This window comes from Ostrea edulis, chromosome 9 (genome assembly GCF_947568905.1).
Source record: "Ostrea edulis chromosome 9, xbOstEdul1.1, whole genome shotgun sequence".
In the NCBI taxonomy this organism is placed as follows: Eukaryota; Metazoa; Mollusca; class Bivalvia; order Ostreida; family Ostreidae; genus Ostrea; species Ostrea edulis.
The window spans coordinates 18051217-18066879 of NC_079172.1; the positions used below are offsets into that span (position 1 = coordinate 18051217).

The following is a 15663-nucleotide window of genomic DNA, read 5'->3' on the forward strand; positions in this document are numbered from 1 at the left end:
ATCTTAAATATATACAATTTGTAAGACCTTCAGTGCAATATTTGTATTAATGATAGGAAAAAAATCCAGAAATCAATTTAACCTACTGTTAGCCCTAAAGTAGTGTATTGTGCACCAATCAAGTTGAAATGTGAATATATTATGTAATTGTATTTCTATCTGAGAGAGGTTCTGAAAAAAATTAGCCTGCATTCATAACGGGAAAAAATATAGAAAAGGAAAACAAGGTTTCTTTAATAAGTGATACTACGACCTTGACATTTGACCTTGAAACTCCACTTGGCATAAGGTGTACGTGTACTCAGTTTGACTGTCCTAGCCCCAATGGTTCAGTATGTATTCTGCCTACAGGGTTTTCCTAAGTGATACTACGCCCTTGACCTTGAAGAAAAAAGACCTCATCCACTTGGCATTAGGAGTATGTGTACCAAGTTTGACAGTCCTAGCCCTAGAATTCGAATTGTAACCTTCTAGCATGAAGTACATTGACAGGGTTGCATAGTACTTTACAATGGTTTTCCTTTGATATATCACCATCTGAATTATAGATATGCAATGTAGCTGGTGAAGGGCTGCAAAATTTAGGTCTAAGCTCGACGGGAAGAAACTTTATCGCGCCACACCCGCTATGACACGGAGCCTCGGTTTTTGCGGTCTCATCCGAAGGACCGTCCCATTTAGTCGCCTCTTACGACAAGCAAGGGGTACTGAGGACCTATTCTAACCCGGGTCCCCCACGGGAAGGATAAAAAGGCAGGAGGAGGAGTGCCCCTCAAACTAAACGGACATCATAAAAACCCTTCATAACTGTTGAGTACATAAATTAGGATCTTTCATTACGAGTCAAGGATTTGGTTCATTGGTTGGAAAATTCCATATCGGTAGCAACGTTTCGCTGTGTATATAGGGCTCGGTTCTTCAGTCACACATTCATGCCGATAAGGATTTTTATTATGTCCTTGCCGAGTTCTAACCAGCGAATAAATCTGCTACCCCATCGAGGTGGAATTCTCCAGTCCCATACCAGTGGTGGATCAAACTTTCGAAAGGGATTCGACCCAAGTTTGCACATTTTCCATCCAAAAAGGGTGGGTGGGTGGGAGGGAGTTGAAAACCCCCGAAATGGCAAAATTAGCAATTTTTGATTAAAATATCTTTAAAAGAATAATTAGGCCTAATTTTTCAAGACAGCGAATCTTGCCCATGATATGGAATGATGATCTAAGAGAGCAGTGGCGGATCTAGACATTACCGGGGGAGGGGGGGGGCGAAGGGGGAGGGCATGGGAGGGGGCGAAGGGGGAGGGCATGGGAGGGGGGGCGAAGGGGGAGGGGGCGAAGGGGGAGGGCATGGGAGGGGGTCCGGTGGAGAGAGAGAGAGAGAGAGAGAGAGAGAGAGAGAGAGAGAGAGAGAGAGAGAGAGAGAGAATAAACGTTTCGGGCGAAATCGCTCTCTTACTGTTCCCACTCCTTTTGACGAATGATTTGAAAAATATCCCACTCATTCCGGATTTCGTTCGTTCAATTTAAAACATTTTATTTTTAGTGAGCGGCATCGATTTCCTACAATAATTTCATCTATTTTCGGTCTCGGACTGTTAGTGAGAAGTAGAAAGTGCTAAAACTATGGGGATTTTGGAAGTTAAAGACGAGTCATCTCTTCAGACTGTTTTATCTTCAGCTGGCAAGTAAGAACAGTATCCTCCCATTCCTTAGAATGAAAGCAGAAAGAATGAAGTTTTAAAAAAATAAATACATTTATCACATGTTCATTGTTAACCAAAACGTCTTCCTTCTAGAACGACCGCACTGCAAGTGCATAGCAAATTGTCAGCCTCAAAGTTATTTGGCTTTGTGAAATGTTTCTATTTATGAAATGTCCCGGATCGATCATAACCCGAAGTAACTCTGAAATGTATGTTGAACTATTGTGACTGTCCAAGAGATCTGTCAAAAATTGGGACAATCGGGATCTTTAGTCAAAAGGCGTCACGAAAACTGGCTGATGTTAAATGATAATTGGTATGAATTTTCATTGTTGTTTGAGTCTACTCATTTTTGAAGTTCAGTAATTAGTGATGGAAATAAAGAACTTGTGAAGTCAGCATTGGCGGATTTAGAGCTGGGGGCATTTTTTTTGCCATAGATCTACACAATCTCATCAAAATTCTATCTAAAGATATACACCATATAGACTGAAATAAAAAATGATATAAATAAAACTCCAGATTTGGCACACAAAATGGTTGAGTATTTTGTCTAATACTTGACTTTCACATGTGGGCCCCCTTTTTGGAAATCCTGGATCCCCCACTGAGATGTCAAATTATGAGGAAAATTATCCTGCAATATATTGTCAATTTCAATTGATAGTCAAATCTAAAAGACTATTGGATCAATTGTTCTACAGTGTAAGGGTCAGAGAAGATTTGATTTTAATTAATAGATTGACTATTGGATTATTTTAATTAATGACAATGATTTATTTGCACAAGCACAATAACAATTATTGGCAAAGGCACATATTATAGATTATACCATAGAAACAATCATATTCAAAATACAATCAGTGATTTGAATGCCTGGATATGGCACCAGATAAAATCATATTATGCATACCTTATATGCAGTGTAATATAACATAATATGTTATATTCACTGCATATAAGGTGTGCATGAGATAAAGGGACCATAATAGGTATATAGGAATAGTCATAATTACATGCACAAATATATATAGGAATAGTGTCATAGGACTTTCTCATATGATAAATTATGTAGTCATATTGGAATCAGTTGCTTTAAGGAAATTCCTTTTATTTGACAAATCTTCAATAAATTTAGACAGGCATTTCAATACATCATAGGAATTGGATTTTCAATGATAACTTTGACCTAATATTGTCATCATTGATCAGCTTGTAATCAAAGTTATGTAACATTAATAATCTATTGTATAGGAATTCTCTTTCTTGTTCATAACATTTACGCAACCATAGGAAGTGAGTTTCATTTTCTATGTTATTACTATTAATTGACTTTGATCTTTAAACTGATTGTCAACACTAATTTGACATGTAGAAAAGTTTTGAGGTGTTACTTTCAGGTCTTTTGATAGAGGGATGTTAATCATGTTTCATCAAGTCAATGCTGGTTTTTAAAATTCATGACAGAATCTCATTTAACAATGCTGGTATGTAAAATTCACGACAGAATCTCATTTAACAATGCTGGTCTGTAAAATTCATGGCAGAATCTCATTTAACAATGCTGGTCTGTAAAATTCACGACAGAATCTCATTTAACAATCTTAGCAAGCCAGCCCTGGAAATTAGTTTTATTTTCCATCCACTCTAATATGTGAAAGGCTATGCTCTTCTTTGACTGTTGTATAATAATTTTCCAAGCAAAATGCAAATGTGCTTTCTTTCAACTCATCAGTGGCTCATTTTCATTTCTTTGTTTGTTTGATTTACATCAGACTTGCCCATGATTAGGAGCAATTATTGGTATGACCAGGATCTCAATGTGTTATCTATTTATATACAATGGTGACCACCATCTTTTATCATGTTTATGTGAACTTGTTGTATCATACAAAGCATATAAATTTTGATTGATAAAGATGGATTATAGAAAAAAACCCTGGTAGACAAGCAGTAGGGAGGAGTAGATAATTGACAGATGTACACTCAGTTGTGAACCTCTATGAAGATTGAACTTTTATTTTGCCAGTTGGTGGTGGATCCAGGATTTCCATAAAGGGGTTGGGGCACATTTGAAAGTCGAGTATTAGCCAAAATACCCAGCCATTTTGGGTGCCAAATCTGGAGTTTTACTCACATTATTTCTTATTTCAGTACATTCTGTGCAGGGTTTGAATGTTTTCAACCATATCATCTATATAGGCAAAAAAGTCTCTACCTCTTTATAAATCCATCAGTGCCAGTAGCAATGTGTTAAACAATATCTTTACATATTATGTAGATGTGAACACAAAGTTCATAACATCGGTTACCATTGTACATGTATTTATTGAAAGAAATATATTTATGATTGCAATCAATACAAAACTTTAATCCACACTGACTTGACACTGTATACATCTTGATACATGTATTTGTAGTCAGCTGGTGGTACTGCATTTTTCTGCAGCATGGGCTCCCCAGTGTAAACAGATGAATGACGTTATGGAGGAACTGTCCAAAGACTCACAATACACCGGTGTACACTTCGCAAAGGTAAATGATTGATTGATTGTATATTGTTTAATGTCCCTCTCGAGAATATTTCACTCATATGGAGACATCACCATTGCCGGTGAAGAGCTTCAAAATTTAGGCCTATGCTCAGCGCATACGCGACCTTTGATCAGGGAGGGATCTTTATCGTGCCACACCTGCTGTGACACGGGACCTCGGTTTTTGTGGTCTCATCTGAATGACTGCCCCATTTAGTCGCCTCTTATGGCAAGAAAGGGGTACTGAGGACCTATTCTAACCTGGATCCCCACAGGCCGCAAAATTCAAAGTAAATTGTATTTGCAAATGTTCATTAGAGTTTCAAAACAATCTCTAGTCCATGTAAGCATGTATTATATACTGTTAATGTTAGTTGCTGAAATAAACATTTTGTCCACTGGTGCTTACAAGAATGCAATTAGCAGTTCATGGAACTAAATTCAGGACTCATCAGGGTTCATAGTTAGTGAATATTCAAAATTGAAATCTTTATATATGATATGAATTTTACGTATCTCTTAGCTGGAAGCTGAAGACCTACCGGACATCTCAGAAAAATATGAAATAACAGCAGTGCCTACGTTTATATTCATTAAGGTGAGAGAGCATTGAATGTATATTATATTAACTGGTTAAGGTTTATATGGTTGGACATTTTTATTCCCTCCAAATTCAATTAAGTAATGAATATTTATTAAGCAATGTCATAGACACAGAGATCCAATGGAAATGCTGCATACTTTACAATGTTGGATTCACAATTCATTTATTGATTTGAATATTCATTAATACAGGAAATGAAACACATAACTGTGTACATGATATGAATGTGTATTCTTACATACATATTCATCATATTTATGGTAATTTACATATAGAATTTGAGTTTTATCCTATACAAGTTTGAGTTTTATCCTTTTTTACACATTCTAATAGGTAACATACACCATACCAAAGTTTAGATAATGTAAACAATGACTTAAAATGGCTATTGTAACTGGGTCAATAATAATATCCTTTATTATACCCACCACAACAAAGTTGAGGGGGGGGGGGGGGGGGGGGGGGGTTGGGTTATACTGGAATCGGGTTGTCCGTCCATCTGTCTGTAGACACAATGGTTTCTGGGCTCTAAAGCGTTACCCTTTCCACCTACAGTCATCATATCAAACATATGGACTACCCAAAGGACAAAAATGTTCCCTATTGATTTTGGGGTCAAAAGGTCAAAGATCAAGCGCACTGGATATCGAATTAGCAATATGGTTTTAGGGTTCTAAAGCATTATCCTTTCTACCTACAGTCACCATATCATACATAGGGACTACCCATGGGATGAAGATGTTCCCTATTGATTTTGGGGTCGAAAGGTCAAAGCTCAAGCACACTCCTAGAGAAGAGACTACCCAAAGTTTTGTCATGCCCTTTCTTTTTTACACTCAGGAAAGAAGTAATTTATACCTATTGACAACGCCCTTTGGGAGATTGGGGTAAGCGGGGGTAGGGAGTATTCTTAGTGAGCATTACTCACGATACCTCTTGTTTATACAGGATTGCACAATTAGTTATATAAACTAGTTTATATTGGGGTCCTGTCTATAACATATATACATATCGAGAACATATATCACAAAACATGAAAATATCAGTTTATATCTTGCACATACAGATAAGAACTATCTAAAAGAGACCATAAACACATGAGTATTATTGAGGATCAAAATAATGTTTGAGATAGGCTGATTTAAAAGATGTGGTAGTTGTGCATTTGGAGCATTTACTTCATGAACTGGAAACCATGTTTTATAGAGCAAAAGCCAGATAGACAGAATTGATGGTGCTAAAGCTGCAGATCTTACAAAGAAAGTCAAGCTTCTGTGTTCTGGAAGTACAGGCGTACCATTACTAACTGAGGACAGAAAACCAGTACAGGTGAGAGACTCGAGATAAATACAGGTGTACAACATGAATACCCCACTGTACAACTTGAATACCCCACTGTACAACATGAATACTCCACTGTACAACATGAAGACCCCACTGTACAACATGAATATCCATACTGTACAACATGAATACCCCACAGTACAACATGAATACCCCACTGTACAACATGAATACCCCACTGTACAACATAAATACCCCACTGTACAACATGAATATCTCTACTGTACAACATAAGGACCCCACTATACAACACGAAGACCCCACTGTACAACATGAAGACCCCACTATACAACATGAGTATCCCACTATACAACACGAAGACCCCACTATACAACACGAAGACCCCACTATACAACACGAAGACCCCACTATACAACACGAAGACCCCACTGTACAACATGAAGACCCCACTGTACAACATGAATACCCCACTGTACAACTTGAATACCCCACTGTACAACATGAATACTCCACTGTACAACATGAAGACCCCACTGTACAACATGAATATCCATACTGTACAACATGAATACCCCACAGTACAACATGAATACCCCACTGTACAACATGAATACCCCACTGTACAACATAAATACCCCACTGTACAACATGAATATCTCTACTGTACAACATAAGGACCCCACTATACAACACGAAGACCCCACTGTACAACATGAAGACCCCACTATACAACATGAGTATCCCACTATACAACACGAAGACCCCACTATACAACACGAAGACCCCACTATACAACACGAAGACCCCACTGTACAACACGAAGACCCCACTGTACAACATGAAGACCCCACTGTACAACATGAGTACCCCACTATACAACACGAAGACCCCACTATACAACACGAAGACCCCACTATACAACACGAAGACCCCACTGTACAACATGAATACCCCACTGTACAACACGAAGACCCCACTATACAACACGAAGACCCCACTATACAACACGAAGACCCCACTGTACAACATGAGTACCCCACTATACAACACGAAGACCCCACGATACAACACGAAAACCCCACTGTACAACATGAAGACCCCACTGTACAACATGAATACACCACTGTACAACATGACCCCACTGTACAACATGAAGACCCCACTATACAACACGAAGACCCCACTGTACAACATGAAGACCCCACTGTACAACATGAAGACCCCACTATACAACACGAAGACCCCACTGTACAACATGAAGACCCCACTGTACAACATGAGTACCCCACTGTACAACATGAAGACCCCACTGTACAACATGAGTACCCCACTATACAACACGAAGACCCCACTATACAACACGTAGACCCCACTATACAACACGAAGACCCCACTGTACAACATGAATACACCACTGTACAACATGAATACCCCACTGTACAACATGAAGACCCCACTGTACAACATGAGTACCCCACTATACAACACGAAGACCCCACTATACAACACGTAAACCCCACTATACAACACGAAGACCCCACTGTACAACATGAAGACCCCACTGTACAACATGAGTACCCCACTATACAACATGAAGACCCCACTATACAACACGAAGACCCCACTGTACAACACGAAGACCCCACTGTACAACATGAAGACCCCACTGTACAACATGAGTACCCCACTATACAACACGAAGACCCCACTGTACAACATGAAAACCCCACTGTACAACATGAAGACCCCACTGTACAACATGAATACACCACTGTACAACATGAATACCCCACTGTACAACATGACCCCACTATACAACATGAATACCCCACTGTACAACATGAGTACCCCACTATACAACATGAATACCCCACTATACAACATGAATACCCCACTGTACAATACGAAGACTCCACTATACAACATGAATACCCCACTGTACAACATGAATACCCCACTATACAACATGAATACCCCACTATACAACATGAATACCCCACTGTACAACATGAGTACCCCACTATACAACATGAATACCCCACTGTAAAACATGAATACCCCACTATACAACATGTAGACCCCACTGTACAACATGTAGACCCCACTGTACAACATGTAGACCCCACTGTACAACATGTAGACCCCACTGTACAACATGAAGACCCCACTGTACAACATGAAGACCCCACTGTACAATACGAAGACCTCACTGTACAACATGAAGACCCCACTATACAATCTTGAATTGAAGACCCCACTGTGGCACAAACATGCAATTCACTCAAACAGCTAACATTTTGACTTCACAAAAACGGAACTAATTATACAATATCTAAATTCAAAATTGTGAGAGGCAATAGCTACAGGTGCCTGATTTAGCTTTAAAGTTTGATGCAGACTCTCTGTTTGTAGGGACAAGGCTAGTGTAACATTGATCAATCTACACAGCCCTATTTCATTGCAATATTCTTCATTCTTATTCAGGACTTGAACAGCAAATTGAAGAATTTGATCAATTCAGCCCCAGTTTTGCTGTTTATGAAGGGAGACCCTGAACAACCAAGATGTGGTCAGTAGTTTGCAGAATTAATTGTTGATGTCAATATTTCAGAATTTGATTGGAAATTGAAAATATATTTGTAAGAGTTTTTGAAAGCTAATTTTTAAAATGCATCTTCTACATAACAATGTTTCATGAAACATTTATCCTTTTTATGCTCCCATAATCGGACATCCGGGGGCATTAGTTTTTTGGTCTGTCTGTTTGTCCGCTTAAACTTTAACCTTGGCCATAACTTTAGAATGGATGGAGATCGGGCTTTCATATTTATCATGTCTATTCCTTGTGACAAGACCTTTCTTTTTGTACCAAATATTTTTACCTCATGAACTTAACCTTGGAGTTTGGCATCAGTGTTTCACAAGGGCTTCTTGTTTTTAATAGTGTGTGTATATGAGGTAATTTTCATTCATTAGGAAATGCACTGTATTTTCTTAATAAAGGTTTCAGCCGACAAATAACACAGCTACTCAAGGAGAGAGGCATCAAGTTCAGCTCATTTGACATTTTGCAAGATGAGGAGGTCAGACAGGGTAGGAATTTATACTAATGGAGGGAATTTATGGTATTCTATTGTATCGTCTGCATAGTCAACATTTTACGATAGCTTTCTGGCCACCTTATTTGCTATAGTCATATTTTCACTGAAAATGATAACCAACACTTGCATTACACCAAGGCTAATAGGAACTACAGGGGCCATGTGTTGTATGCACATAATTTTGAAAAATGACCATTAAAAAAATAATAGATATTCAAACAATTAAAAAAAAAATTGCACCAAAAGACTACGGAATTGACTGAAAATGTATTCATTTCTATGCATTGCTATCATATTTTCGTAAAATCTCGTGTTGTTGAAAATCTCATTAAAATTAAGGTTATAACAGGCAATATGTTGAACACATTGGTAAAATTCTACACTAGATTGTAACTGGTATGATTTATATTGATTTTGTCTAATTGGTTTACTTAAGGTTTGAAGACATACTCTAATTGGCCCACATATCCACAGCTCTACGCAAACGGTGAATTGTTAGGAGGACTAGATATAGTCAAAGAACTTATAGAGTCAGGAGAGCTGGAGGCACAGCTACCCAAACCAAGCAGTCTAGAGGACAGGTATCACTAGGAATTATTTCATATAGTATTGTTCAGTTCACAGGCAATCATATCGCTCGGGTTCGAATTTACTATTAAATAGTAGATTCGAACCAAAGCGATATGATTGCCTGTGTTTCAGTTGGCAGCTTCCTGACATAGTGCAGATTCAAGTTTGTGAAAATCATGGTCCCCGGGGTTACAATATGGGATTAAAGTTTTACATGCAATTATATAGGGAAAATCTTTAAATATGGGCCAAAGTGACTAAGGTGAGCAGTGTGGCCCATGGGTCTCTTTTTGAAATTATTTTGCTAATATTAGTAGAAGTGGTTATAATATTCATGCAATTATTTCTCATGACTTTAAACATTATCTAAGCCAATTGTTACATGTCGATCATATGAAAAAAATGTTTTAGAAAGAAAACAAGTTCATTGGAAAAATATTCACAGGTTCTTGAATTTGCTGAGTTACAAACACTGTGAATATAGCGAAAATTAACACTGCAAGTTATTTCCCCCAATATACAGTATTCACATTTTTGTGTCTCGGATTGACTTCTCTATTCTCTCAAAGTCATGAGACTGGACATAGAGACTTCATGTGAGACTGGACATAGAGATTTCATGTGAGACTGGACATAGAGACTTCATGTGAGACTGGACATAGAGATTTCATGTGAGACTGGACATAGAGATTTCATGTGAGACTGGACATTGTGAGACTGGACATAGAGACGTCATGTGAGACTGGACATTCTGAGACTGGACATAGAGACTTCATGTGAGACTTGACATAGAGACGTCATGTGAGACTGGACATTCTGAGACTGGACATAGAGACTTCATGTGAGACTGGACATTGTGAGACTGGACATAGAGACGTCATGTGAGACTGGACATAGAGACTTCATGTAAGACTGGACATAGAGACTTCATGTAAGAAGACTGGACATAGAGACATCATGTGAGACTGGACATTGTGAGACTGGACATAGAGACTTCATGTGAGACTGGACATTGTGAGACTGGACATAGAGACTTCATGTGAGACTGGACATAGAGACTTCATGTGAGACTGGATATAGAGACTTCATGTGAGACTGGACATTGTGAGACTGGATATAGAGACTTCATGTAAGAAGACTGGACATAGAGACGTCATGTGAGACTGGATATAGAGACTTCATGTAAGAAGACTGGACATAGAGACGTCATGTGAGACTGGACATAGAGACTTCATGTAAGAAGACTGGACATAGAGACCTCATGTGAGACTGGACATTGTGAGACTGGACATAGAGACTTCATGTAAGACTGGACATTGTGAGACTGGACATAGAGACATCATGTGAGACTGGACATTGTGAGACTGGACATAGAGACTTCATGTAAGACTTGACATTGTGAGACTGGACATAGAGACTTCATGTAAGACTTGACATTGTGAGACTGGACATAGAGACTTCATGTAAGACTGGACATTGTGAGACTGGACATAGAGACATCATGTGAGACTGGACATTGTGAGACTGGACATAGAGACTTCATGTAAGACTTGACATTGTGAGACTGGACATAGAGACTTCATGTAAGAAGACTGGACATAGAGACGTCATGTGAGACTGGACATAGATACTTCATGTAAGAAGACTGGACATAGAGACGTCATGTGAGACTGGACATAGAGACTTCATGTAAGACTGGACATAGAGACTTCATGTAAGAAGACTGGACATAGAGACATCATGTGAGACTGGACATTGTGAGACTGGACATAGAGACTTCATGTAAGACTTGACATTGTGAGACTGGACATAGAGACTTCATGTAAGAAGACTGGACATAGAGACGTCATGTGAGACTGGACATAGATACTTCATGTAAGAAGACTGGACATAGAGACGTCATGTGAGACTGGACATAGAGACTTCATGTAAGACTGGACATAGAGACTTCATGTAAGAAGACTGGACATAGAGACATCATGTGAGACTGGACATTGTGAGACTGGACATAGAGACTTCATGTAAGACTTGACATTGTGAGACTGGACATAGAGACTTCATGTAAGAAGACTGGGCATAGAGACGTCATGTGAGACTGGACATAGAGACTTCATGTAAGAAGACTGGACATAGAGACGTCATGTGAGACTGGACATAGAGACTTCATGTGAGACTGGACATAGAGACTTCATATGAGACTGGACATAGAGACTTCATGTGAGACTGGACATTGTGAGACTGGACATAAAGACATCATGTGAGACAGGCTACTCTGTACTACCATCCATTATTTATAACATCATTCTATCTGTTGTTGAATTTGTCCGCTCAATAGTTGCCATCACATTTACGTTTGTGTTACCATGTGCTTCATCACAAAGGCAGCAGAAGTAATCTCATGTTAAAAAAAACCAAAAATGTAAACTGCGTAGATCAAGGAAGAATGTAAAGGTGCAATGACAGGCAAATGAAAAAAAGTAATATATAGTGTTAATTTTGTTTCACCATAATGTATTGTGTAAGTATCCATCTAAATCATGTAAATGCCGTAATGTTTATCTTGAAAGCATGGTAAATTGAATTATGCATTTCCAGATTAAAAGCGCTTATCAATAAATCAGAGGTGATGTTGTTCATGAAAGGAGATCCCGACACCCCTCGTTGTGGATTCAGTAAACAAATGACAAGCATTTTGGCAGACACAGGGTAAGGATAATTATGATATTCAATAAGCAGCAGGAGGGATTTTCTTCACTCTCAAGTTATGCACCATGCAGATATATTCCATGAAATATTTAGATCCGATTTTTGTATTGGTATGAATTTGCAGAGTGAAGTATGACACATTTGATATTCTTACGGATGATGAAGTCAGACAAGGACTAAAGACATATTCCAATTGGCCAACCTTCCCACAGCTTTATGTTAAAGGAGAGCTGATTGGTGGATTAGATATTGTCAATGTGAGTTTTAATCTCTCAGATATTGTTGCAGGTCCAAGTATTCTTCTTTTGAATGAAGACATGAATAATCAATCTTAAGATAAACACTATGATTCTATCACCAGGCTTGGTAAATTTTAAGAAATGTGCAGGTTTTTTATAACCTCTGTATGTTACCAGTGTAATACCCAGAAAAGTTAGACATCATTGATAAACTGATTTTATTTTAAAGATAGAATGCAAAGGAAATTTTGAAATTGTATTGAATGAAGAAGGCATTTGTCTAATAATGTTAGGATACTTAAGAAAATCTCTTATTATACATTATTATATAATTATTGACCAAAAATTCAAGTCTTTATTTTTAATCTAGTAAGTATAGAATGTCTTTTCATGAATGTTTTCATTGATTCAGTCTTTTGATATTTGGTTCCTTTGCTCTAAGTCACATTTAATGTGTATTGTCTTATTCAGGAACTGAAAGATTCGGAGGAACTGGAGTCGGTGTTGAAGGGACAGTAGACAAATATATCTCATCAAAGGGAGATCACTGTGAAAAGGATAATGCATTTCAAATGACTATTTCAGTGTGCTGAAATAAGTTGCTGTAACTTTCACATTCAATTCACATAATAAATCTTAAATCAGAAGATGTGCTTGCATGATAGATTATTGATAGAACAGAAAATGTGGTGATGGAGCCACTGTTAGCTCAGTTATTTGTTAGGATTTTAACGGAATGTTTTGTGATGTCACAGTTATAAATATTTAGTCCCCGCAATGTTGTCCACATCGTCGCTAGCCACGGTTACTGAGTCCGGTAGCCACAGTTACTGAGTCTGATAGCCATGGTTACAGAGTCTGGTAGCCACGGTTACAGAGTCTGGTAGCCATGGTTACTGAGTCCGATAGTACCTACTCTACCTCATTTGAAGAAGTGTAAAGGTAGACAATCGGTGTGGCTAATGCGACAGTGTGTTATCGGTTGCTTATATCATTGTGATATCAATTATCTGTAAACTTTCTCTTGCATATAAATTGACATCATGATTCTTGTGAAAACGAAGTCTCACAATTTTTTTCTACATTACCGAAGTTTGATGGTAGATAATGAGGTCATGTAAGATTAAACAATAAAACGTACTCGAACAAGACATATACGTAGAACTTTTTAAAACCCTTTTTATCAAGTCCATGTATTATTCTGGTTTTAATATACATGAACTATTAAGAAATTTACTTCTGAAAAGGTCCTCATTCTTTCTACATCAGATGGAATTTGATATGTTTGTTAATTGCTATATCTAACACTCATATTAAGGTTGATATATAGTTATTGAATTCAGGCTGCAGTTTTGTGGTCGCCCTAATTTTTCTCGAGAAAGCTGTTTGCAATCTAGTTCTATTTTGAATATTTGCTTGACATCTATTACATATTTTGCTCGATAATTTCAATATCTATGGACAAAATGTAGAATAAAATTCCATATTTGATTGTGTTTTTTTCTTTTCTTCAAAACCCTGAAAATCCTTTTTGACAATGATGAAGCATCATTCAGATAGTTAGCTTCATCATGATAATGGCTGATGTTCTTTAAAACAGTCAAATGCACTTCAATTATTATGCCCCCCCCCCCCCCCCCCCCCTTTAAAGGGACTGATTTATGATTTTCCCCAAAATTTTGTTTTTCACTTTTAATGATCAAAATCTACTGTCTATTGTGTTTGAAATATTTCACATGAAAATCAAGGGTATATATTATCACAGAAGCTCATTTTAGAGAGTTTATTATTTGTTTTGTAAACAACGATTGCGGTATGCTATTGTTTACAGCATTTTCAAAAGAAATGGATATCTATCTAAATTTATTATAACTTTCACATTTCAAGCATTTTTGGGGTAAAATGTGTCATCTAATGCCTCGTTCACACGGATGCGCATTAAATTTTACTTCGCATCAAATTTGATGCGAAGTAAAATAATGCGTATTAAATTAATTCGAATTAGATAGCGTTCACACGGCGGTAATATTTAATGCGAAGTAAACTAATGCGCATTAAATTCGTATGCATAAGGGTGCGCGAAATAAATTAAAGAATAAACTATGTTATTGAAAATTATTTTTATAGATATTTTAATGAATATTGTGTAGATCTATACAGAATTCTTTGTTCAAAATGCTATATAGGCCTACATGTAGTATACTACATGTTTACAATTTAGGCCTACATACATAATTCTGATCTACACATAAGGAGTTTTTTGTCGTGTTTATTTATATGTTCCCAAGAAATTACTTGTTATTTCCTCCGACAACCAGCATTCAATCTAGACAATATATTGTTTCTTCATGGGCCCAATTTTAAAACTTCGGAACGTCTTTTTCACCATTCCGCTGACTACTGTTATGACGTAATTTTTAATTACTAATACGTATTATAAGTCTACTATGACGTCATATGGTATAAAAATTAACAATGAGCGGCATATGTTTTAAAAAATGTAAAAAAGAAAATCATATTATCACTATTTTAAAACATTGTTGTCGTATTGAAAAACAATTCCTTCCACATGTATTACTCAGTATGCCTATGCAGAGCACAGATTTACGTCTGACATTATCTAATGACATGCTGTTTGTACATGTTTTTAGTGATTATTATCATTTTGCTTAGTTTTTCGTACAAAACTAACATTAATATATATAGCTGACCATGGGTATGATGCATGTGACCCAAATTGGCCATTACGCATGCGTCTACATTTAATTCGAATTAGCTTCGCTTTGCGTTCACACGGAGCTAATGCGAAGTAAATTTAATTCGCATTAAATCGCGACGTCAATTTTAATTCGAAGTAAACTAATGCGCATTAAAATCTCCGTGTGAATGGATGGAGATC

At 37.4% G+C, this 15663-nt stretch overlaps 1 protein-coding gene across 1 annotated transcript in view; it reads left to right on the forward strand.

Annotated features, from left to right (window-relative positions):
- Positions 1-1530: 1530 nt before the first annotated feature.
- Positions 1531-15663, forward strand: part of LOC125658078 (melanotransferrin-like) — a 30291-nt gene continuing 16158 nt past the window's right edge. Inside the window, exons 1-10 of the mRNA XM_056148741.1 lie at positions 1531-1687; positions 4126-4240; positions 4763-4837; positions 6050-6172; positions 8633-8717; positions 9152-9241; positions 9686-9830; positions 12415-12525; positions 12650-12782; positions 13236-13279. Coding sequence (XP_056004716.1) covers positions 1626-1687; positions 4126-4240; positions 4763-4837; positions 6050-6172; positions 8633-8717; positions 9152-9241; positions 9686-9830; positions 12415-12525; positions 12650-12782; positions 13236-13279 — 983 coding nt within the window. The 5' untranslated portion in view covers positions 1531-1625. The remainder of the gene's footprint in view (positions 1688-4125; positions 4241-4762; positions 4838-6049; positions 6173-8632; positions 8718-9151; positions 9242-9685; positions 9831-12414; positions 12526-12649; positions 12783-13235; positions 13280-15663) is intronic.